Below are 25,392 nucleotides of genomic sequence, written 5' to 3'. Positions count from 1 at the left end.
GTCTTTCGATTGTCTGGAAATCGTATGCCAAATCCCGCACCTGTATACGACGCGTATTTACAAATTGCAACCGAGCTCCGCCGTAGGGTATTTTATTTCCGCCGTAGTGTATTTCACTTGGGGGATTTTCTACCATACATCTCCCTGAGCTTAGGGTAATTACAATTTGTCGGTGACGTTAAAAAATGATGCACCTTTTTTCGCAGTATAGGATATCGCATGTGCATATTTCTGCCTTTTTGGGTGCGCTTTATCGGTTTTTCGTGAGTAACTCACGTAAAAACCGTCCGATCGCGACGAAACTTTCAATGCCCCCGATTTTATCAATTTTACACCTACCCTGAAAATTTCATGACCCTGACCCAAATGACCTTTGACCTGTGACCCATTTCTCGAGACCATGTTTGGCCCGAATCGCGATTCTGCGTATGTCGGCTCGCATTAGCCGCGCGGTTGCAGTTTTCACGTGGTTTCAAGCGTTGAAACATGTGATATGATGCTGGTCCCATGCATTAGGGTGGGTGTCAAGGTCACCTGAAGGTCAGGTCAGCTCAATGACCTTTGATGACCTCGGTTCCTTTTTCGAGTTTTACATGTTTCTAGGCTAGTTTTTGGAGCTTATTTCGAATTTAGCAACCATTTGAACATTACAGGGGGTGTAACGAAATTATCCGGACACCTTTATTCCCGCTGTAATTAAAAAGCAAAACAAACTGGTACTTTTTCTTTTAACTGAGCTTATAGCCACCTTTCATAAAAACACAGTGATGAATGTTCTGGAGCATTTCAGCCAATGGATTCTCCAGCACACTGGCTTTGATGCGGACCAACGCCGTCTAAACCTGTGCCTGCGGTTGAGCAGTGCTTATGGCGGGTGGCTCTTCATATACCTCCTGCTGAACAAGAGCCCACAGGTTTTCGATTGAATTGGGATCGCGACTTTTTCCAAGTCATAAGCGTTAGCCCAGAATGGTTGAAGGTTCTATCGGCATCACTTCCCGTTCTTTTAGGGACTTTTAAGTAGCGCGCCGCCCCGCATGAAGACAGTGTAGCTTGAATCAGGCATCAGTGCGCGTTCAGAAACCGTGCCCTCCTATGCCGTCTGGTTGAGCACCTCCAATCATGCTCCACCACCTTCCCTGGAAAAGCTCCACCCTTGCCTATGGGGCAAAATATAAGGGACAAAAACACCAAACAAGACAGATAAAAACAAAGCAAAATTAACTCATTACCTAATGAAATTCAGGCTTGAGCAAAAACATAGGTAATAGGTATCTATGTCAAAGTAGAATGAAAGATTAAAATCAACCTGACCAGGCCTTACGGTCTGACCTGGTCCTAACCACCTTACTTCGCCTTACTTAACCCAATTCAACCTAGCCTACCATAATACCTGCAGAGGTAGGTACCTTCCTGGAAAAATGACGCCCAGGGAGGTGACTGTCCAACTTATTGGAATACTACCATGAATGCTTGTCAAAATGTGTGTCATCATGCTCTTGTTTGACAAGTGATGTATAATAAATGTGATATTCAATAATTATCTCCTGACTGCTGACTGTTGAGTGATCAAAATATTCAAATAATCAGGATACAATGCTGTGCATAGTGCACACTAATCATGTTGTTTTTGTGTAGGCCCTCTGCACATTGTTGTGTGCACCTTAAGTAAAAAAGTGACTGGTGGTACATGACAAAAGGTTGTGCAACTGTGAAGTTCATGCCCTTGGTCAAGCTGGTGCCAAATGCCTATAGCTATAGCAGGATCAGTGAGGGTTGTAGACATGCTACATACATTGTGCATTGAAGATATTGGCACAAAGTTTATCCGTAATTACTATGCTTAACACCTAATGTAAGAAGCGACATAAATGCCCAGATGATAAAACTCTCTGGTCAACATCACACAAATTTATTGACATACTTTGCAGGTACATATTTACATTCATGGCAAAATATACTTTCAATTTGATTCAGAAACTAGTTGCTAGTAAGCTTGCATTTTTGTAGGTACAACAACGACCATATATTGAATCATAAAAAACCTTCTCATGGCATTCATCACATACCTTTTTACCGAACAAGTACCTAGCTACCATGCAATGATTCTAAAATTTTCCGCAATCCATCTCCCTATATCTCAACTGACACAATGAATTTGAAATACCCTAACAAAACCTATAACTGTACATAAAAAGAATGCAATACTACAAGAACTATGAATTTCTGAAGTTATTCTCACATGCTGGAACGTTGAAACTCTACTTTTGTCGTCCATTTCCACGTTTGATTGAGCCATCATATCGAACTGCTTTCGTTCTTCAGTCACAAGCTTTCGCACAAATCTTGAATTTTTACACATCATCTTGAACCATGCTCCAGTCTTTCCAACAAGGTACTATGTAACATCAAAGCAATTTTGATTTGTTACAACAGCTTCAGATCATGATAGGCTTGAGGTTTTTTACACCATTTGCCAGACAAATCTCTACAAAATGTGCATCAATTCCCAAACTAAGTAATTGATCATATCAGTATTTGCAGTTTCCACACAATGTTTCATAATACTATTCTATGTTTATATAAAGAAACTCAAATAATCCACAAATTGTTAGTTCAGAAGCAAACAAACATTGCGCCAGATTTCGTATGAAACGCGCCATCGTCCTGAAGTTTCTACCACAGACGGTAGTTCAACCGCAGCCGTAGTGCGAAAACCCCTGCCCACCTTACCCCACGGCGGAGCTCGGTTGCAATTTGTAAATACGCGTATACGACTGGTGCATATAAAGGCCGATGTAAGAATTTCAATAGGCTCTCGCATGCGATTTCCTGGCTACCCAAAAAGTCTGTTTCAGTCATGCTATCAAAACATGGTATGTCAGCCCTGTCACCAGCTTATGACTGCTCTGCAATTGTAGTGCCCCTGACCGTCACAGACTCCCTTGAGTCCCTTCCCTCCTTAAAAGCCTAGTTTCCCTCCATCATCTCTACTAGATTTAGGTGATGCTCCGACAAATTCACAAACAAGACCGAACTTGTTCGGAGTTCGGACTGCGAGTTAACCCTCGCCCTTTAGGGGGGGGGGGGGTCGAACGGACTCCCCTCGGTTTTTCGCGAATAACTCGCGTAAAAAGCGGCCGATCACGGCGTATCTTTTAGTACCCTAGCGTTGATCAATTTTACACCTACCCTGAAAATTTCATGACCCTGACGCAAATAACCTTTGACCTGTGACCTACTTTTCGAGACCATGTTTGGCCGGAACCGCGATTCAGCGTATGTCGGCTCGCATTAGCAGCGCGTTTGCAGTCTTTTCGTAGTTTCATGCGTTCAAACATGTGATATGATGTTGCCCCCATGCATTAGGGTGGGTGTCAAGGTCACCTGAAGGTCAGGTCAGGTCATTGACCTTTGGTGACCTCGGTTCACTTTTTCGAGTTTGACATGTTTCTAGGCCAGTTTTTCGAGCTGAATTCGAATTTAGCAACCACATGAACGTTTACAAAGTAGTTTTGGTGCCTTCGTAACATGTTACGAGGCTGTCAGAGGCGATTGAAACCTACTACAAATACCCGGCAGGACCTCTACTGGTTGACCTGACCTGGCCTGACCCGACCTGGCCTAAATGAATGAAGACATCATCCGTGATCAAAACTAGCATGATTTCGTGATCAGCACCCCGAAAAAACCCATAGCAGCCACACTACGACGTTCTAACAGGTCCCAATTTTCTCGCCTTTTGGGTCATTGACCTGACCTGGAAGGTCAACCAATGACCTAGGACCTTAAAATTGGGTATCATCGGCTTTCTCTCGTCACGGGCAACACGCTCGTTTTTTTCCGCGAAGCTCTAGCTTGATCAGGAGCGAAACGGCAAGGGGTTATACCTTATAGGGTAGACCGGGGCAAGTCGCCCCGCCGAGGTAAAACGCCTCACCGATGTTTCTCGGAACTGGGAAGGTTCTGGAGAAACATCATCTCTTCTATAAAACGTGCACTATATGATCATTATATGAGCAGACTGGAAAGAAATTGTGATGGCTCTTAAGGGAGATATAGCCAAAAATGTGTTTTTGGAGTGATTTTTATGTTTTGTTGTCAGCTTATGCATCATGGCGTTCTTTTATGGTCCACATCAGGTAAACGACTTTTATGTATTTTGAACAACTTTATCTAACGCTTATAATGCCGGGTTGGTTCGTGTTAAATTATGCCTTGCTGGAATGCAAGGCGTTGTTCTCTGACCGAACTACGTGATGGGGTAAAACGCCCCAGTAGGTCGCGGGGCAAAACGCCCCAAGGGGCGTTTTACCTCATGTGTTGTTCGGACTACCCACTACCTAATGTTCGGTAGCTGGCTAACAGTAAGTTTCTATGCATTTATATGTACTTTTCTCAGCAACCGGATGGCAAAGGAAGTATTTTGTTAACATTTCCATTGCAATAATTTATTATTTTGCCTTATGAGGCAGGTGAAAAACCTGCTCATACAATAGTGTCGTAGCTGAACACCTGATAGGATGGAAGGAGCTAACTTCAGTGCCGTGCTTCCCAAGAACAGACCTCTCATATAAGATTTAAGTCAACTAGCATGTTAAATCTTTAATCTAGAGTATGGGGCTTCTTGCCCCAGGCCGTGGGGCGTTTTGCCCTGGGGTTGGGGCAAAATGCCCCATTTGCAGTTGCTTCACAAATCACTTCCTAGCTAGGAGTCCGATCATAAGTGAATGAATTTTAGGGGTGGAATTTAAAGTTAAATGTCCAAAGAACGCATTGAGCACAAATTGGGCCTTCCAGGTGATGTGGGACAAAAGTTATGTAGCAAAATAAATTATCTGGGGCGTCTTGCCCCAGGCTACCCTACGTTCGCGGCTGGAAAACACCAATACGGGCGAGGGTCAAGTTGAAAGTATTAATTTGGTTCAAAACGATGATGTAGATAAGTTAGTTATTTAAATCTCAATATCCTATGACGAGAGCGATGGACATTTTTGGTATGCAGTGTTAGGTATCCATTGAAAAGAGGTCAAAGCTATTGAGTTTTTAATTTAGTGGGCGCCGCTTACTAATCATGCGGCATACACGTCGCACATAACCGCCAATGCCGCAACGCAGCTTAGATTTCGAAGTAAGCATTTAGTCTCACCCGAAATTTCCAAATACGCTTCGAAATGCGGTGCGCTGGATAAAATCAGCTGCTGGCCAATTAGCTATGTTAGTTATTGATATAAACACGGTAGTAGATGGACAAGAACACATAAAATGGCACTTATAGAAAAATTAAAAGATAGGTATTTAGTTATTCGTATCTGGCCTTGACATATAACAAGCTCTGCTGGCGCCACCATACGGCGCCAGCTGCCGATTCGTTCAGAAAATAGTGCGGGCCGGCGTAACGCGTCAAAATTGGTCAAAAGCAGTGTTGCCGTCCTGGTACTTTAGTACCAGATCTGGTACTTTTTCGACCTTTCTGGTACGGAGGTACGCCGGAACGAAATCTGGTACTTTGTCGCCGAAATGCATTTTTTGGCATTTTAATATTTCTTAACAATTCTTCAAGTCAGGAAGGATGGTGTTTCTTATCATAACTTGTCATGCATCTGATTCGGAATTATTAATACCTATTCCGGTTGTGTGATAGCAGAAGTACCTAAACAAGTGAAAAATTCGCGCGCCACGCCGGCTGCCAAGGACGGTCCGCCAGCTGCAGGAGCTGAGGCAGTTGAATTGTGTCCAAGGCCAATGCGTCGACGGTCAAATAGCTAAGGAAAGAATCTTAATTGAATCAGTGTCCAAGATTGTGCGACTTGGTTAGAAAACTAAATGACACCCAACAAAAACAATTTTCCATTCTCACTGGCATATTACTGTGGTTGTGGCAATTTTCACTCCTTCATTGCAAGTTAGGATCCCATGGGTGCAATCGCCATTCGCCAGTCTCAACTGGAGTGCCCCCCCCCCCCCCAGGAGTGCCCCCTCTCGAAGGCAGGATTTCGATTTTTCCACGGTGACTATGATTTTTCTATGTTTAGGCCAATTTTAGGTATATGGCGCCGGCGGCCCCGGTGGCGCAGTCGGTTAATTGGCGTCGTCCCGCGGTGTGGGGGGTGCCGGGTTCGATCCCCGGTTCCTCCCGTTCCGCGGGGCGTCGTCCCCGGCTGCGTCACCGGGTGTGGGGTAGGCTCCCACTTCAGCCGTAGCCTGGGGGAAGGGGAGCAGGACCAGGAGGAGCATGAGCTCTCCTGTAAATGGGACGAAGCTGCCCGTTGGAGGGAGGTCCGATTAAAGGAATACAATTCGGGCTTTCAGAAGAGTGCCTTTCTGTCTTTAACGGGCGAGGCGGGGAGATGAATGGGTGAATTACCGGGTCAATGGGTCATACATTACTTACTGGCATGAACATACCGAAATTATGGCAATTTTTATAGTACTAAATTAAAAATATTTTGACCTACAACGATCTGGTACGGTACAGAGCCAGAAACAGCCAATCTGGTACGATTTGGATGCGATCCTGGTACGCTGTAAAATCTGGCCGCGGCAACACTGGTCAAAAGCGTCGTTACGTAAACAAGAGCAAGGCCAACAAGAGATTTTTCATGATAAACCCCGACCAAGACTTACGACCAAGGCTATATCGTAACCGGACAAATCTTCGTATGGCATTTCTTCGTCGCGCAATATTTCGTCCGCATTTCTTCGTCCGCAAATCTTCGTCGGCGCATTTATTCGTGTCGCATTACTTCGTCTCGCATTTCTTCGTAGGTGCAAAAATTCGTAGCGCATTTCTTCGTATCCGCATTTCTTCGTCGGCGCATTTCTTCGTCAAGCATTTTTTCGTCCACGCATTTCTTCGTCTACGCAAATCTTCGTCCGCATTTCTTCGTCCACGCAAATCTTCGTCTGCGCAAATCTTCGTCCGCAAATCTTCGTCCCCGCAAATCTTCGTCCGCAAATCTTCGTCCGCATTTTTTCGTCCACGCATTTCTTCGTCTACGCAAATCTTCGTCCGCATTTCTTCGTCCACGCAAATCTTCGTCCCCGCAAATCTTCGTCCGCAAATCTTCGTCCGCAAATCTTCGTCCGCAAATCTTCGTCCGCAAATCTTCGTCCGCAAATATTCGTCCACGCATTTCTTCGTCCAATCAAATCTTCGTCCGCAAATCTTTGTCTGCGCTATCTTCGTCTCCGCAAACATTCGTCCACAAATGTGGTTCAATAAAACCATGAAACAATATCAGACAGTCAAGTGAATGACGAATTTAATGCATGGAATGGATGATCGAAACTTTTGAAGTCAGGTAGATGAGGTCAGTCAGGTGAAGCTATTGTATTTGGGAGCCGACAATTGTAACATTCCATATCATTTGTGTCCCGGACATTCTTTTTTTGCGGTCGTTGAATGACAATATAATCTCTTGTACCCTCGCCGGCATAGGCGGCGGAACGGGGAGGGCACCGGGGCACCGTTCCCCTCTTTAATTTTGGCCTTTTAACAGTAGCCCTATGGGCGTTGCATGGAAAGCATATTGGACCAAAACTCGGCAGTGCCGTGCCCCCTCCCCCTTAATTGAAGATGTTCCGCCGCTACTGGCGCCCGCCGGACCTATTTGTTTTCTACGGTACACGCCGGCCGAGGGGGCGGGTGCGACCCCCCCCCCCCCATCGCCGTTTCGCTACTGGTGGAGCTAGCGCGTCGCGGAAAAAAAACGAGCGTGTGCGCCGTTACGAGCCGCAGAGATTAATACCCGATTTTAAGGCCTTCTAGGTCAGGGGTCGGCATGCGGCCCGCGGGCCGGATCCGGCCAGGTGGGTGACGGTTGGATCCGGCCCGCGACCATCTGACGTCCGGCCCGCGGCTGGTATCAGCGACTTACAACGTGTTCCGGCCCGCCCCCCCCCCCACACACACACACCGCCTGGAAGGTTAAGCGAGTAGACCACGTGAAGCCGCCAAGTGCACGCAGCCAGCAGTCGTTGATGCTGCGCGCAAAAGCTGCTGACCAAATCTTACCGTTGCAAGTTTTGTCTAGAAGTAGAATTAGACAAAAACACCCGCAAATGGTGTTTATAAACTCATGAAGTGTGCAAAGGAAGAACTGTTGTGCCAAAGCACATTTGAGTCACTTTTATATCGGAGTCGATTTATGAAGGAACCGCGGGCCGGAACACGATGTAAGTCGCTGATACCAGCCGCGGGCCGGACGGACGTCAGATGGTCGCGGGCCGGATCCAACCGTCACCCACCTGGCCGGATCCGGCCCGCGGGCCGTATGCCGACCACTGACCTAGAAGGCCTTAAAATCGGGTATTAATCTCTGCGGCTCGTAACGGCGCACACGCTCGTTTTTTCCGCGACGCGCTAGCTCCATCAGTGGCGAAACGGCGATGGGGGGGGGGGGGGGGGTCGTACCCGCCCCCTCGGCCGGCGTGTACCGTAGAAAACAAATAGGTCCGGCGGGCGCCAGTAGCGGCGGAACATCTTCAATTAAGGGGGGGGGGGCACGGCACTGCCGACTTTTGGTCCAATATGCTTTCCATGCAACGCCCATAGGGCTACTGTTAAAAGGCCAAAATTAAAGAGGGGAACGGTGCCCCGGTGCCCTCCCCGTTCCGCCGCCTATGCCGGCGAGGGTACAAGAGATTATATTGTCATTCAACGACCGCAAAAAAGAATGTCCGGGACACAAATGATATGGAATGTTACAATTGTCGGCTCCCAAATACAATAGCTTCACCTGACTGACCTCATCTACCTGACTTCAAAGGTTTCGATCATCCATTCCATGCATTAAATTCGTCATTCACTTGACTGTCTGATATTTCTTCATGGTTTTATTGAACCACATTTGTGGACGAATGTTTGCGGAGACGAAGATAGCGCAGACAAAGATTTGCGGACGAAGGTTTGATTGGACGAAGAAATGCGTGGACGAAAAGTGCGGACGAATATTTGCGGACGAAGATTTGCGGACGAAGATTTGCGGACGAAGATTTGCGGACGAAGATTTGCGGACGAAGATTTGCGGGGACGAAGATTTGCGTGGACGAAGAAATGCGGACGAAGATTTGCGTAGACGAAGAAATGCGTGGACGAAAAAATGCGGACGAAGATTTGCGGACGAAGATTTGCGGAGACGAAGATTTGCGGACGAAGATTTGCGCAGACGAAGATTTGCGTGGACGAAGAAATGCGGACGAAGATTTGCGTAGACGAAGAAATGCGTAGACGAAAAAATGCTTGACGAAGAAATGCGCCGACGAAGAAATGCGGATACGAAGAAATGCGCTACGAATTTTTGCACCTACGAAGAAATGCGAGACGAAGTAATGCGACACGAATAAATGCGCCGACGAAGATTTGCGGACGAAGAAATGCGGACGAAGAATTGCGCGACGAAGAAATGCCATACGAAGATTTGTCCTGGAATCAGGCTATATTGATATAAACGCTACGAGCCTACGACTTCATAAACGCAAGGTAATTGAAGTCGGTGGACCATCGGGGGAGGGAATTGAAATGGAGGGCACGCATTTTGAGACCGCGACAAGTTGTGGCACTTTTTATTAATATTATTTCCAGTTCTTGTAAGTTGTAAATTGAAATTATTATATTCTGTAGGTAACAGTTTTTTAAAGATGTACAGCTCTCTGCAAACGGTGTGGTAGGTATTCTTTTTGGACAAACTGAAACTGAGAATAACGAAAATGCTATGCTATCCATCTCTGAAAATTGTAACAGCAAGACGTGCGAGACACCGCATTCTAGATTGGCATTATCATTGTGTTCATTGGTATTAGTATATATTTGGTCCGAGTGGACAATTGTGACGCTGTTGATACAAATATGTAACAACAAAAAATTTAGGTTTTAGGTTAGGTTGTAGGTTTGTAGGTTTTAGGTTAGGTTAGGTTGTAGGCTTTAGGCAGGGGGGTACGCTCCGGCTGTTAAGCATTATGAAAAATGGTGACAGACGTTTGTGGAGGATTGTCGACGAACTCTTGTTCCGTGAGCAGTACTTACACGCTAGCGGAAAATTCACCAATCAGCGCTCGGCGGTACTCGACGCTGATTGGTCCGACGCTCGTGACGAAATTGCGGGGGACCGCAGTTATTCTCTATGGACCCGAATAGGCTTTTGGATTTCGGAGGGGTTTCTTTAAAATTATATGCTGTTTCGAGCTGTTTTCGAGTTGAAATATATTTCTTATGACTGTTACCTATATAATGGCACCATAAAATCATGATTTTGATAAATATTACCGATGAAATATCGGCCGAAAAGACATGCTGTCATGGTACGGACTGCCCTGCGGCTGATGTGGGGTCCCTAATGCCAGCGTATGGTAATAATGGGGTGACGAAGGGTTATTGGAGACTCTTAGAGCCCCATCAGCATTCAGCATAGGGTCATCAGAGGCCGGGAACGTCCATCAGGGGTCTGAGTAGGCCTGTCATAGGGGCATACATGACACATCATGGCCCATGGGTCAATGTAGATCCATGGGGCCGTTGAAGGGCCAGCATTGTTCAGCGTGGGCTCGCAATTACCTCTGATGGGCATATGCCGTGCCCCGATGGACTAACGCTGGCCCCTGATGAACCATCACCAGCCCCTGATAGGTCTACAAAGCCCACTGCTGGGTCTAAATTGCATTCAGCATAGGGTCATCAGAGGCCGGGAACGTCCATCAGGGGTCTGAGTAGGCCTGTCATAGGGGCATACATGACACATCATGGCCCATGGGTCAATGTAGATCCATGGGGCCGTTGAAGGGCCAGCATTGTTCAGCGTGGGCTCGCAATTACCTCTGATGGGCATATGCCGTGCCCCGATGGACTAACGCTGGCCCCTGATGAACCATCACCAGCCCCTGATAGGTCTACAAAGCCCACTGCTGGGTCTAAATTGGTCACTGATATGCCCAAATGGGCCACTGAGAAACCCGTACAACATCCCCTGACTGCACCTGCTGGACCAGTGCCGTCCTCTCATGGGCCCACCACAGCTCTTGAATGACCTTTTCAAGTCCCTTGAAGTGCCTTTATTGGCCTAAATGGCCCCTGATTGGCTTATGTGGTCCCTATTGGTCCTATATGGCCCCCATGAGCCCTCAACGTCCCTAGACGGCCTTACATTATATGTCACTGGGCCCTGTTGGGTCAGCACCGGCCCCTGATAGGCTTGCACTGGACCCACCGGGCCTATACCGACCCATGAAGGGCCTATGTCGAGCCCTCATGGGCCTCCGATGACCACACGCCGGCATGTGTGGCCCCATCAGCAGTGGTCCGTCTATCCCATGTACTTACGGTCTTTTTGGTCGATGTGTGACACCGGTAGTATATAGAAATGTTATGATTAAATGTCGTTATTACACAGTCAAAAGTCACAGAAAGAATATCCAAGCTCAAAAATGGCCTCAAACCCAACAAAAACTGGTACAAATCCCCTTCAAAAGCCGTAAGTCTATTAAACGCCATAGGGGAATAGCTGCAGTCCCCCGCAATTTCGTCACGAGCATCGGGCCAATCAGCGTTGAGTATTGCCGAACGCCGATTGGTCGATTTCCGCTAGCCTGTAAATGCTGCTTGCGGATATAGTTTTGAACAAAAGAGGGTCGCGGCTACTAATTATCGCTTGTCACCACTTTTTCGTCGGGAGCGTTCTACCTGGTTTATATAGCCTTGGCTTTAGGTTGGTAGGTTTGTAGGTTGTAGGTTTGTAGGTAAATAGGTAAGGTTAGGTCAGGTTTGATTATGTTTTCCTTTTATTTCCAAGACATATAAGTATCATTTTTGGATTCAGGATGTCAAGTAATGTAAGAATATGATCTTTTAACAGTCACTCGGACTCAATGTATACTTTTACCATAATAGTTTTTTTTTACCCGAAAAACAAACTTGCATTTTGGGGCATTAGTAGAGCAGACGTCACACGAAGGTTTTCCAACCGAGGAGAGGCGCTGTAGGTTTGTAGGTTGTAGGGTAGGTTTGTTGGTTTGTAGGGTAGGTTTGTAGGTTTGTAGGTTGTAGGTTAGGTTAGGTCAGGTTAGGTTTGTTTAGGTTTTCCTAGAAAGAAGCACCACTGGGTATGGCGCCTCTCCTTGGTTGGAAAACCTTCGTGTGACGTCTGCTCTACTAATACCCATTTTGGTGCCACACAAGCCGTCTACTTTGTTAATCCGCGCCGGGCTGGTGCTCTGAGATTCCGCGCCGGGCCGCGGGGGGTGTCTGAACACCCCCTTCTAACTCGGTTCCTGGGCCACGTAGCGACACGCGGTAAGCGGCAATCGAAAGAACGTCAAAAATAAGGACGAAAACACTTCAGTCATTTTTTGGGTCAGGTCAAAGGTCAGGTCACCAGAGGTCACCAAAGGTAAAATGTTGACTATTTCAACATTTTGGAAACTGCCAACGGCTATCTCGGGAACCGATAGAGCTACAGCGCCGCAAAAAAGCGCATTCGATAGCCCTTTTACAGACCTTTCTGAGTAATGTTCTCGGATTTGACCTCAGGTCAACGGTTTAGCCTCCAGAGGGCATAAACTCCAAAAATAGCCGTTTTTACGAAAAACGTTTTTTTTCGGCAATAACTTTTGACTCAAAAGAGCTATGACATTACTTTTGCCAGCATCGTGTTCCTCTCGTCGAGACGCGTCGAATGAACTATAATTTAACATTGAGAGGTCAACTTGAAAATTTGACCTCAGGTCAAGGTCATGACCTGACCGGAAAAGGTCATGTTGCATATCAGTCGATCCGCAACGTCGAGCCGAACGCATCTAAGGCGTTTTCAGCGCTCTAGCACGCCTCTATCAGAAGTTATCATCGAAAAACTGTTAGATTCTGTTCGTGACCTGAGATGACCTCGGGGACATAACGAGGGGTCACAGTTGCCATTTTCTGGTTCAGTGTGTCTATTTTACCTACATCTCGATGTTTGAGAGTGTCTAGAATAGCGTTCGTGCAAAACAGACGCTTTTCAATTTTCTCCCATTGACTTATAATGGAGAGGCCGCAAAATTGACCTGACCTTAGGTCATCGATATCAAAATTCCGAGATATACATTTTATAGATGGTGTTGCTCTAATCAATCGCTGAAAGTTTCAAGGCAATCGTTCAGTCAGTGTAGCTATGGCGAGCATTATTCTTATTTTTTCTGAGGTGAGGTCACTTGGCGTGACCTGGTGACCTGACCTAAGGTGACCTGGGTCTGAAATTTTCACAACATGTGCGGAAAAGATGCACAAACAGGTGTGCCAAAAACGGCGGCTCTCCGCGCCGGCGTTTTTGAGATATCTGCGAAAAACCGCAAGGGAGGGTGTTCAAACACCCCCCCCCCCCCGGCCCGGCGCGGGTTGTGGTGGCGGCTGGTTTTGAGCGCGTGCCAGCAGTGTCGGTGTGTGTGGCGCGGTCGGCCAGTCGCTCGGCAGAGAGCCACTGCCAGCCTTACTGACGGCCGCTCTCTGCCGCAGCGTGGCCGACCATGTTCACCACCGGCCTGCTGGTGCTGACGTCGTCGCTGGGGCAGCTGGCGCCGCAGCTGCAGCAGCTGCTGACCAGCGCGGCGCGCTGCGTCAGCGGCCGGCTGTACGTGCAGCTGCTGCCCGGCCAGCAGTCGCTGGCGGCCGCCGCCGCGCTGCCCGCCTACCGACCGCTGCTCTACTGGGACGTGGTGTGTCGGCTGTACGCCGAGTCGGCGCGCGCCTGTCCCCAGCTGGACGTGCGCGTGCTGCTGAGCCACCTGAAGCGGCGCCAGCTGCGCGCCCAGACGGCCGCCGCCGTGGACGTGCTGCTGCTGGAGCGGCCGTGCGCCGGCGCCGAGCAGTTCGCCGCCGGACAGGTGTCGCGCCGCGGCCACCACCTGCAGACGATCGCGCTGCAGACCGGCGAGCCGCTGGCCGCCGAGACGGCCGGCCTGTGCGCCGCGCCCGACGAGCTGCCCGACCGCTGGCTGGGCGCCCAGGCCGAGCCGGACAACGCGCTGGCGGCCGACGCCGTGTATGACAAGGTGGCGCTCGGAGGAACCTTCGACGGCATCCACAACGGCCACAAGGTGCTGCTGACGGCTGGCCTGATGCGCTGCCGCCAGGAGCTGACGGTCGGCGTCACCGACGGACAGATGAACAACAAGAAGACGCTGAAGGAGCTGATGGCGCCCTGTCTGGAGCGCGTGCAGCTGGTGACGGACCTGCTGGCCGACCTGGACTGCACGGTGCGCCCGCGCGTGGTGCCCATCACGGACCCGCTGGGACCGACGGCCACCGAGGCCGACCTGCAGCTGCTGGTGGTCAGCGAGGAGACGCGGCGCGGCGCCCAGATGGTGGCCGACGAGCGCCGCCGCCGCCAGCTGCCGCCCATGGACGTGTACACGGTGCCGCTGCTGGCTGCGCCCGACCGACAGACGGCCGAGGAGCCCAAGATCAGCTCCAGCACACTGCGCATGCGGCGGCTGGGCACGGCCCGCCGGCCGCGACTGGGCGTGCCGCGCCGCGCCGGTGGTCCCTACGTCATCGGTCTGACGGGCTCGGCCGCCAGCGGCAAGTCTTCGGTGGCCCGTCGGCTAGCCGGTCTCGGCGCGCACGTCATCGACTGCGACAAGCTCGGACACGCGGCGTACGCCCCCGACACGCCGTGCCATGCGCAGCTGCGGCAGCTCTTCGGGGAGGACATCGTGGCTGCGGACGGCCGGATCGACCGGCAGCGGCTGGGCGCGCAGGTGTTCGGTGACCCGGCGGCGCTGCGGCGGCTCACCGACTGCGTGTGGCCCGAGATCGCGCGGCTGGCCGAGCGGCGGCTGGCGGCGCTGGGCGCCGGCCAGGTGGCCGTGCTGGACGCGGCCGTGCTGCTGGAGGCCGGCTGGGACGCCCAGCTGTGTGACGACGTGTGGGTGGCGCTGGTGCCGCGAGACGAGGCGCTCCGCCGCGCCGTCCGCCGCGACGGTATTAGCGAACAGGCGGCCGCGCGCCGGCTCGACGCGCAGATGTCCAACGAGGAGCGCGTGGCGGCCGCCACCGTGGTGATCAGCACCCTCTGGGAGCCGGAGGTCACCCAGCAGCAGGTGGAGCGCGCCTGGAGCCAGCTGCGGGCCGACCTGGGTCACGACCTGGAACACCTGGATGATGGCGCCTGAACTGGGGCACAGCTCGGCACCAGCGGAAGTGGATTGATAGCGTTAATTGGCTCCTTCGCTAGCCTCTGAGTGTGCCGTAAATTTGTAAGCCTGTAACAATTAGATTATTTGCTACTTATTGGGGATAGGAGGGAGAGATAGACAATGATTTACTGGCAGTTAGTTTTTAACTGGGAGCGTAAAGCCTCAGCTTGAAAGAGATGTTAAATGCTCTTGTGATACTGAGAAATCGTTAACAGGGGTGATGTAAGCTACATAATCCTCTGAAATAATAATAATGATGAAAACCAAGTCAGAATGCTATGATTTTGCGCTCTTTTCAATTGCCTTCCTCAGTCAACGATAAATGTCAAGTGTTATTCTAGTGCGCCTTGTAAAGTTACCACTCTATCGCCTCCTCGACCTCTAGTGAGCTAAATTCTGATCTCCTATTGGAATATAAGGATTTTCTTGGAGTCCCAGGTGGCATAGCTATTGCAAATGAGTGTATTGGTGCATATTTCAAATGGTTAATTATTTGATATCCAAAAAAGCTGTTGACTGTAGTTGTACGGCTTCACGGTTTGGCAAGCTTTTTCGACTCAACAGGAACGTATAACTGTTCTCGGTACTTGTTACTATTTTCGGGGAGGGTTGAAGCGGCAGCGGCGGCGGAAGACAGCCGCTATGATGCCTGGAGGATGGATGCGCTTTATCGGATGCTTTGGCCAATACTCAACAAAGACTCACTGAGTTGGGTGTCCCTCGACTGAGTGATGAATGTGTAAAGTCACTACTCACTTGGACTTTGACATGTTTGGGATGCCGCTGTATACTGCTTGAGCTGGCTTGCCCGATTTACCTGTGACTGGCATTACTACTTCCTGGCGGGGATAGTCATGTTTTAATGATCCAACTTGGCCTAGCTGTGAATAGCATGAAAAGAGCATCCGAACAATTTTTAAACACAAGATGGTATGAATCGTATGCTAGCTGCACTTAGTTATGGGAATTTAGTGTTAGTGGGAATGGGACCGACAGAACGAATTAGTGTTTATTTAATCATTAGCACCCGTCTGATTGCATGCAACATGTGCATGTTTGGGAATATGTATATTCGATACACGTTATTTGTAGATGTGGTTTTCTTTCATTCTACTTATCGTATATAGCCGCCTAATGTTTTGTGATTTTTCTGTCAAGCTGGTTATGAATTATGATAATGTAATGGGTGCCAATAAACGAATTAAGAGTTGGAAAGGTCTCTCTTCGATTAGTTTATTGCTTCTGTCAACGTTTCCTAGTCTCATCAGAAAATAAAATAGGGTCAATCTGTTTAGCAGTGCACCGTCCCAGCAGTCAGTCATCGCGGCCACATGGACCAGCTGATTGTGCTAAGGCGGGCTCTCCAACTGTCCAATCCACCATGCTGCACGTCGCAGCTCCCACTCCCGCGTTGTGACATTGTGATTGTGAAATAGTGTATAGCTGTATGTACGTAGCTATCGTTACCGACTGGTGATAAGAGCATTCACTGAGCGCCCTTTTGTGTTGAGCATTTCGCGGCAGCGTCCAGCTCCAAAGTGTAACATTGACTCTGCATGAGACACCGCCATTCCACCTGCAAGTGAAGCATATTTTCATTTCATTTCAGGTTTCCGCACCGCTGTAATATTTTATTAATTGTTTGATCACACTCGCCTTCGCTGAGCCCCTCTACCGCCCTCCCATGGTACGGCTCTCGCGAGATTAAGCGGTAGGTCTTGCACTTTTACATTTCCGATATATCTCAGAAACTATATATAAATGCAATGAAAACCCTAAGCCTCATGCTAATAATTGTATTCAAAATAGGGCCAAGAAAATGAGACAACTGTTTCGTGCATAGCACATCGTCAGGTCTGAAGTAAACAATCATTTCATAGTTTTTTAAACGTCACACAAAGCCTGCTCAGTGAATCATTCATCACTATCTCAGAAACTAATGGATCTACGATGAAGCCATTTTACACGATCATGGCCGGCTTGTGGACCAACAAGTCGATTGCATCTTCAACACTTAAAAGCTTAAGACGACGAAGATATAGCCTGAAGTACACTAAATTTTCTAGGTGCAAAACCTACCGTTAAAACCCACGAGACCTGTACCCCTGTACCGTCACGTCGATGCCCCGGTACCCTTTTGCACAGGGGTGCAGTCCGCCAGCCGATACCGTCCGCCCACTGTTCCCGGTACCTCCCCTTCACTGCTAACGCCCCGTTCGTGTTTCAGCCGAGAGAGAGCAGCGATGGGGAACGCCACGTCCACGGCGGCCATCCAGACGGCCGAGAGCCTGCGTCACGAGCTGTACCCGGCCGGCCAGCCGCACTCAGGTCGGACGGCCACCGGCACTTCCCCTAACTGCTGTGCATCCCGTGTTTTTGTACGCCCTGGGGTTAGATGAATAGGATCGTCTTGGAGAAATCATTTATAAGGCGGATAGTCTGTTTGACGAATCATCTGTAAGAGTAGACATCCTTGATGCTTGCAGATGTATGCTGCTTTCTGCTTTGGCATTATATTGCATGTGGGAGCTATGTCATTTGATCATTTGTTTGAGGCGGGTTCAGCAGCTGCGTATAATGTGACATTCAGTGCGGCACAATTCGCGAAAATAATGCGAAACGTAACCCTGAGCCAGACGGCATATCCATTAGACCCTGAGCTTTTTTATGAAGTGATAGACATGTATGTATATCCGGAGGAGTCTGACTAGAGCACAGTTGTCAGTATGCCTGGGCGCCCTTCTTGCATGGACGGACGTCATCAGATCAATAGCGCAGCTGGCGTCATCAGATCAATAATATCTTTTCCAGGCTGACCGAGCTCGTCTGCAAAAGAGGCCTTTGCCACTGAAAAAAATCAGAGGGTTGTTGAATCAGCTAGGTATTTTATTTGTTGGCTCCTAACTGTTGTAAATGTGTTTTGTCAGTCTTCATCAGTTTTGATTCTTCTTACTTCTTGATTGTTCTGTCTTAGTCATTTTTTATTCGTCTTACGGGATAAGTGACACATCCGTGGCCAGTGCCAGTTAACTTCATCACCAGTTGTTTACGGAGGTAGTTTTGAAAATGTCATTTCACCGGCTCTGTCGCTTATGACTAAAATGAAGCTTTTGAAAAATAATTGGCATTTTAGCATTCGTTTATTATTATTCTACTCATATGCCATTTTGAGAGATGGCGACTAAGGTGTGCTTAGATATAGGGTGTTCACTAAAAATTGACACAAACTTTGAATGGCTGCATATCAAAAGTGAAGCAAGCTATTACGATGCAACTTAGCATAGACATAAAAGGGACGTTTTTATCATATCGAGCATAAAATTTCACGGATGTAATGAAAACAGTGGCGTTGGAGGTCGTTTTAAACAAGGACTACCAAAAGCCCATTGGCAGGCTTTCCCAAAATAGCACGTCAATGGGAGAGTTTGGCACGTACAAATACCTAATGAAAACTTAAAATGTCAAAATTAGTTACATACCGTACAGTGGGACGAAAGTTCTAGAGGGTGTGGGAGTCCGAAAAGCTGAAGTGGTGTAATTGGGAAGATATTGACCTGAGGAAGGGTCGGGGCCCCGAAAATGCACGTGGAGGGGCTTTTTGACACCTCACGGCGCAATGCTGCTGATCAGTAAGATATTAACTGTGCCTAAGCGAAGAAGATATATCACACCTGAGACTAGGCTGAGTTACAACCGGCGCAAATGATTTCTCGAAGCGACTGGGAACAACATAAGGCCAGAGAAGTAAATATGCTATGGTCAAAAAAGGGACAAAAAATGCAGAAAAAGGTTGAACTATTTAAGGTAGAAAAATCATGTTTTTAGTTAAAGGGCGACAATTAACTAGACAATGGAGTGTTCTGTTGTGATGTGATCGATGATACAAGGGCTAACGTCCATTTAAGTGTCAGCATGCAAGCTAACGCTGGATGCCGTGGTGTATGTGTTATTTCAGAGAATATCATCACAGTTTGACTTTATTCCTCCTGACTGGTCCTTTACAATATGATACTTTTTGAGCCAAGTGTATTATTAAGCACTAGAGGTTCATGCAGAACAACATATGTAACCAGAAGGTGATTTTCTGGTCCGACCTCGCGCCAGCACACTAACCAAGTGGCGCCTTGAGGGCCCCGGCCGATGTAAAAATTCCCATTGGAACGAGACCCGATAAACCATTTTCCACGCCTGAAATGTAACAAATGATTATCTAATGTGATTTGCCTAAAGCTATAACGTATGTTAGTGTCTTTCGTTTTCATACAAAATATCAACTGGTTGCTCATTACCACCATCAACTGGCCAACATCACGGTCCACTGGTGCCAGAGCTTGTGACAACACTTCCAAGGAAATGTCCAAAAAAAATGACCTACGGGGATCAGGGAAATCTGTTGACGCTCTACGGCTTGCAGCAGATGCAATGTGCATTGCAACAGTGCCTCGTTTGTTTAAATCGGTACATTTTTACCGAAGATACAGCCTGCTAAACTTTGTCTCAATTTTTAGTGAACACCCGGTACTCAACGCTGTTTTATACTTGTTCGATCGAAATGCGAGTAGGTATATAATTGGTTAGTGATTCTAGAGGTCAGATTTCAAATAGTACTAATTGATCGCCTAGTTCTGATGCGCTTGGCTACGGATGTATTGCGTTTAGTTTTATCTCCCTATCTTCCTGATAATGTACCTATTAGTTGACTGAGTGATTGTCAATATGCTTTCGTGCTTAACCACACACTGTCCACAGTTACACCACACCTTGTGAAGACCGTTATGTTGTGAGGCATATTCCGTTTGATGAGAGCGCTTTTACTAATATAGTTTCACGTGTTTTCAGGCCTGACCCAGCCTCCATCGGCGGAGGTACCGGAGCAGCCCGCCAAGACGGCCGCTGGTCCGTACCGCGTCCTGCCGCCCGAGTGCCCCATGTCCGCGGGTGGCGGCGGGCAGACCCTGCCTCCCGAGTGTCCCATGTCCTCCAGCTCGGCGCCAGAGTGCCCCATGACCGGGCGGGACTCGCTGCCGGCCCACCAGCACGGCATCGTCACAGACCAGGCCGGCGCCGTGCTCCAGGTCGACCCCGCCAACATGGTGAGCGGCGCGCCGCGCCGCGCCGGGACGGTGCCCGGCGACAGACTCGCGGGCCGGTCTGTGACTGAATCAGGGGCTGATGGTGCTACTATCGCGTACATTGTCCGCGCGCGAGTGGGAGGTGTCTGACCCGTGTGCGACTCGCCGAGACACCGTACCCGTGCGCAACTCTAAGGTGCCGTGTATATGAGACCAGCGGTTATGTCGGAACGCGACTCGTGGGTGCCGGGTCCGTGCCTGTCTGTCCCGCCGTTCCTCTGACCGCCATGTGTGGCCTCTGTTTGATGACAGGAAGCGCCGCCGAACCAGAAGCCGGCGCCCGACCAGCCGTTCCCGCTCTCCACCGAGCGGCAGGTGTCCAACATCCCGCGCGCCACCGACGACACCTCCAACTGGGTGTACCCGTCACCGCAGGTGAGTAATTGCCCCCGACCCCCTCCCCCCTCCCCGACAGCTCCAACTGGGTGTACCCGTCGCCGCAGGTGAGTTAGGGCTCCTCCCCCCTCCCCGACAGCTCCAACTGGGTGTACCCGTCACCGCAGGCGAGTTAGAGCCCCCCCCCCCCCCGACAGCTCCAACTGGGTATACCCGTCACCGCAGGTCAGTTAGGGCTCCTCCCCCGACCCCCCCCCCCCCCCACACACACACATGGCTCCAACTGGGTGTACCCGTCACCGCAGGTCAGTTAGGGCTCCTCCCCCCTCGACAGCTCCAACTGGGTGTACCCGTCACCGCAGGCCAGTTAGGGCTCCTCCCCCGACCCCCCCCCCCACACACAGCTCCAACTGGGTGTACCCGTCACCGCAGGCGAGCAATTGCCCCTCTGGGGTCCTCTCACCCCCTCCCCCGACAGCCCCAACTGGGTTTACTTTACCCGTCACCATAGGAGAGTGAACGTCCTAGCCTCCGACAACTCCAGCTGAATGTGCCCGTCGTCACCGATAGACCAAAGTCAGTAGGACATACTTGCTCTAATCTCGACTTTATTCTTTATCGCGACAATAAACGATTCTTTGCTTTATGCAACTACTAACGCACAACTATTTAGTGATACAGCGATACAGCCATCTGCGTGCTCTGTCGCTGCCCTGGGCGTATCACCCTCCTCCCCGCGCTAACGGCATACTTCCTCTGCAGATGTTCTGGAACGCCATGTTACGCAAGGGCTGGCGCTGGAAGGAGGACGACCTGTCGCAGATGGACATGGACAACATCATCCGCATCCACAACGTCAACAACGAGCTCGCCTGGCAGGAGGTAGGCGGTCGATCATCCCTCCCCTCCGGTACCCTGTCGTCGGTACATGGACGCTGATGAGATACGATCAGTACAGTCATGAACCGGAATGTTTGTGTTGACTATCTGAATTACCTCATTTCTGGATGGATTATGCACGAATACGGAATATGTGTCTCACTGTACTATTCCTCGAACAAAGTCATGTCGAATCTTGCCTCTTTTCAGTAAAGTTTTGAGGGCTGTGGATGCGGAAAAAAGAAAAACGCGTTAAGCAGATTTGATATTGCTTTTGTTGTCGCTTTTTTGGTACACAGGAGCTATTCATTATCAATGTGTCCGACCACACGGATGAACAGTGGACACGGTAAATTATCTTTCCTTTTTATAGAGCGTCACAATGAAGCTTGAATATTCAATAGGAAACATGCCAATGCATTTTTATATTTTACCGGCCTATCCGGAGAAGCTTTAAGGCGCTCTCAAATGCCCCATTCATATTCCCGGTGCCTAGTCATACCAGTGATCTGATGTCGCACTGATGTTTGGCACAGATCCTGAAGTGGGAGGCGCTGCACGCGCACGAGTGCGGCCAGCCGAAGCTGAAGCGGTTCGGCGGCAAGGCTGCCGACTATTCGCCCCGCGCCCGCTTCAGGAGCTGGATGGGGTGAGTACAGTGGATAGACGGTAGTAACTGTTACAACCTGTTATAACCTGCTAGAACCACACACGACGATTCTCGTCGTTCAGTAAGTCTCAGCAAGCACGCATTATAACAGTGCGCCTCACCTGTTCGCTCGCTGCGAAATACGTTTTGATACACCTCTTGCGCGCCTTCGAATTATAAAATCGATGAAACATTGTCAGCGTCTGCAGTCTTTTTTGTTCCTATTGGAGTTTTTTCTTTTGTAAAAAAGAACAGAAAATGCATATACAGTCGACTTGTCATGCACCAGCGAGCTGCTTTTATAATCGCGCCCCTGCACCGGTCCGCCGTCCGCGTTGGATATAATGTGAGCCTACTGTACGAGTGGCACGTTTGTAAGCGGCGCTGGCGCCGGGTCCGTCCGCCAGGTACGAGCTGCCCTTCGACCGGCACGACTGGATCGTGGACCGGTGCGGCAAGGAGGTGCGCTACGTCATCGACTACTACGACGGCGGCGCCGTCAACCCCAACGACTACAAGTTCGCGCTGCTGGACGTCCGGCCGGCCCTGGACAGCTGGGAGAACGCCTGGGACCGCATGGTGGTAGCCTGGGCGCGCTGGTTCCACTCGGAGTAGTCGCCGCCGATCACAACACTCACCATCGTTAAGTTCGTCATTTTTGGACATCTGTTCAAAGCTTAGAACACATCGAAAGACAGCTACAAACCAAAAAGAAGTCAAGCCAGCTGTTACCTTCGCAATTCAGCGAGTTCCCTGAAACGGCAATTCGGTATTTGGATTGTTCTCGGTGCCGTTTTTAGTCAATGTTAATTTCGATGCTCGCTGTTGAGTCCAGTCAAGTTCTCCTGAGGGTCCCGGCTCCGTCGTTCGTGGCAGGAGTCGGCAGTGCCCGGCTCCTTGTGCCGCCCTAGTAGTGCAGCCAGAGTGCAGCCGAGCGCGGCGTGACTGAGAGCTGATACGCGAATCTGAGGTCCCGCGGCCAGCAGCCTTGCCCGATCGCTGTGCAATAGGATGATAGTCCGAGTGGAGGCGGCGGAGTAGGGTGCCGCTGGCTCTGGTGGGCGGGTGCGGCGGCGCACCGCTGGGCCCAGTCACGGCGCCTGGTGCGGTCCGCAGCGCCACCGAGCGTCGGCCGTCGGCTCCGGACCGTGAGGACGGTACTAGAACAGCCGGCTGTCAGTTCTAGACGGTTCAGTTCGGAACGGCCCACCGCGGCTGAGCTCGCGATCACCGCAGGGTAGTGCCGGCTGGGGCATTGGAAGTGACAAGGAGTTCGTCACTTCCCACTGATGTGTGTCTGTGTGTGTGCCAGTATGCCAATGTTTGTCTGATGGCTGTGTAACCTCGCGGACGAGAATGTCCAGCTGGGTGTCAATACACACAATATGCTCACAATGGCTGTCGCGTGGCGGTGAATGGCGGTTGCAAAAGGTCAAGACAAAGTCATTGGTGCTGGTGAAGTGTCGTGTAAATGCGACGACTCTCATTGTTCAGTGTAACCAAGAGTGGAACTCCTTTTGCCCGCGTGGATGGGAATGGGATTGAGTTAGGATTCCTGGACTCGTTCGAACCTAATTTGGCTAAGGTGCTGGGATGTTTTTTTTTGTATGCTAAAACCTATCCCCATTCTGAACGGTAAACGGAGATTGTGGCGTAGCCCGGTCCTTCCTTTGTTATCTATTGTCTGCTCACCGTTAGGAATTTCCGGTAAGTCAATAAAGGAGAACACGGGCTAGCGCTCGATTTAGTAGTTCGTAGAGAAAGCGCGGCCCGCGGCCTATCCCGCTCTCCGACTTGATCTAATGGATGAAACGCTGGGATTGCCACTGGCCACAAGCCACTCCCAAAAGTCGGAAACACACCATATGCAGGGGTGGACAATTGTGCCGAGTTGGGGTGGCACGAGCCTTCCCAATTCCACGCCGGCTGCGCCGGCTTGGCTTTGGAGCCGCACCAGACGGCGGAGGTCAAGGTCACCGCTAGGGCGGCGGCGGATTTGCTGCGCCCGTGCAACCCCAACTCGGCATATTTCTCCACCCCTGACCATATGTGCCCTGAGCTAACTGCAGAACTTTGCCGGGTTTTCTCACTGGGGATGACCTGCGCTCAGATCAGGTCTCTGTAAAATCAGTTGTTTGATAGTGCTGTCAGAAAGATGGCATGGCCGTTCTTATTGTGCTCTGCACGAGCAGAAGCTTACCCCCCCCCCCTCCCCCACCCCACCCGCACTGACAAGTCGTAAAATCGGCGTGCTGCTATCACCGGTGAAACAGGGCCCAGATGGCAAGATCATCCATCGACTCCCGAGGCTATGGCTGCCCCCCCCCCCTCCCTAGATCTAACCATAGAGCTTTGAGTTGATGGAGCCGGAGCTCTATAGCCTTGGATGGAGTCATCACTGGGACATCACTGGGTCACCACGGTGAACGGTCCACGTGGTTGTCAAGGTGAAAAGTGATAGCGACTGTTGGCGCCAAATCACTTGAGAACCAGATTTCAGCAGTTTATGCTGTGGTGCAAAGAGAACTTAAAATTTTGACAAAGTTTGTTGTGATTGTTGTCAGAAAGTAAAACACGTTCGCTATTTCTACCAATTTCATCGTCATATTTTTGTTGGTTATTATAACAAGTAGTTGCTTTTTATTTAGTCGTCAGTTCTACTATGGAATGCGTACTACTCTTAGTGCTGATGGCGTATTTTGAATTCACCATAGGGCTCAGCCATTCCTAGAGGAATTCTAGGCACCTTGGAAAAAAGCGAAATCGCGCTAGAGATTTCAGCCGATCTGGCAGCTCTTCCGATGCCACTGGCGCGCCTTTTAATCCAAAGCGCCTTTTTCGTGTCTCATGTTTGCTCGTTTATTGCGGAGGCCTATATATGCTTCAAGATGCTGGAAAAGGTTGGTGATTAATAAGTATTTCCATTTTAGGTGCATGTTCTTTGCAAGAAATACAGTTGTTGTTGCTGTTGTTGTGGGTTAGGGCGCAAGAAATACAGGTATATGTCAAGTTTAGGTCCTAACTATAACTGTGACGCTGTTGATACAAATCTATAACAGCAAAAAAATTATGTTTTAGGTTACGTTAGGTTGTAAGTTTTAGGTTGCATTGTAGGTTTGTAGGTAGTAGATTGGTAGGTTATAGGTGAAAAGGTAAGGTTAGTTCAGGTTTGATTATGTTTTTCTTTTAGTTACGAGACATATAAGTATCATTTTTGGATTCAGGATGTCA

At 49.7% G+C, this 25,392-nt stretch overlaps 2 protein-coding genes across 5 annotated transcripts; both read left to right on the top strand.

Annotated features, from left to right (window-relative positions):
- Window positions 1-5,393: 5,393 nt before the first annotated feature.
- Window positions 5,394-16,380, top strand: LOC122368070 (bifunctional coenzyme A synthase-like). Its single transcript, XM_043341695.1, has 4 exons — window positions 5,394-5,412; window positions 6,553-6,634; window positions 9,438-9,484; window positions 13,484-16,380. The coding sequence occupies exon 4, from the start codon at window positions 13,495-13,497 to the stop codon at window positions 15,139-15,141; it is 1,647 nt and encodes a 548-aa protein (XP_043197630.1). The 5' UTR covers window positions 5,394-5,412; window positions 6,553-6,634; window positions 9,438-9,484; window positions 13,484-13,494; the 3' UTR covers window positions 15,142-16,380.
- Window positions 9,520-23,553, top strand: LOC122368071 (holocytochrome c-type synthase-like). 4 transcript variants are annotated; one of them, XM_043341697.1, is made up of 7 exons: window positions 9,520-9,668; window positions 17,393-17,493; window positions 20,005-20,258; window positions 20,550-20,672; window positions 21,396-21,515; window positions 22,049-22,161; window positions 22,569-23,553. In XM_043341697.1, exons 1-7 carry the CDS (start codon window positions 9,643-9,645, stop codon window positions 22,774-22,776), a joined length of 945 nt encoding a protein of 314 aa, XP_043197632.1. In that variant the 5' UTR covers window positions 9,520-9,642; the 3' UTR covers window positions 22,777-23,553. The 4 variants fall into 4 exon arrangements, with proteins under 4 accessions (XP_043197632.1, XP_043197633.1, XP_043197635.1 ...); XM_043341698.1 differs by lacking the exon at window positions 9,520-9,668 and adding an exon at window positions 11,657-11,702; XM_043341700.1 differs by lacking the exon at window positions 9,520-9,668 and adding an exon at window positions 11,723-11,741.
- The last annotated feature ends 1,839 nt before the right edge of the window (window positions 23,554-25,392 follow it).

Source organism: Amphibalanus amphitrite, unplaced genomic scaffold, assembly GCF_019059575.1.
Source record: "Amphibalanus amphitrite isolate SeventyFive unplaced genomic scaffold, NRLGWU_Aamphi_draft 000920F_arrow, whole genome shotgun sequence".
In the NCBI taxonomy this organism is placed as follows: domain Eukaryota; kingdom Metazoa; phylum Arthropoda; class Thecostraca; order Balanomorpha; family Balanidae; genus Amphibalanus; species Amphibalanus amphitrite.
This window is presented reverse-complemented; position numbering and strand designations above follow the sequence as displayed.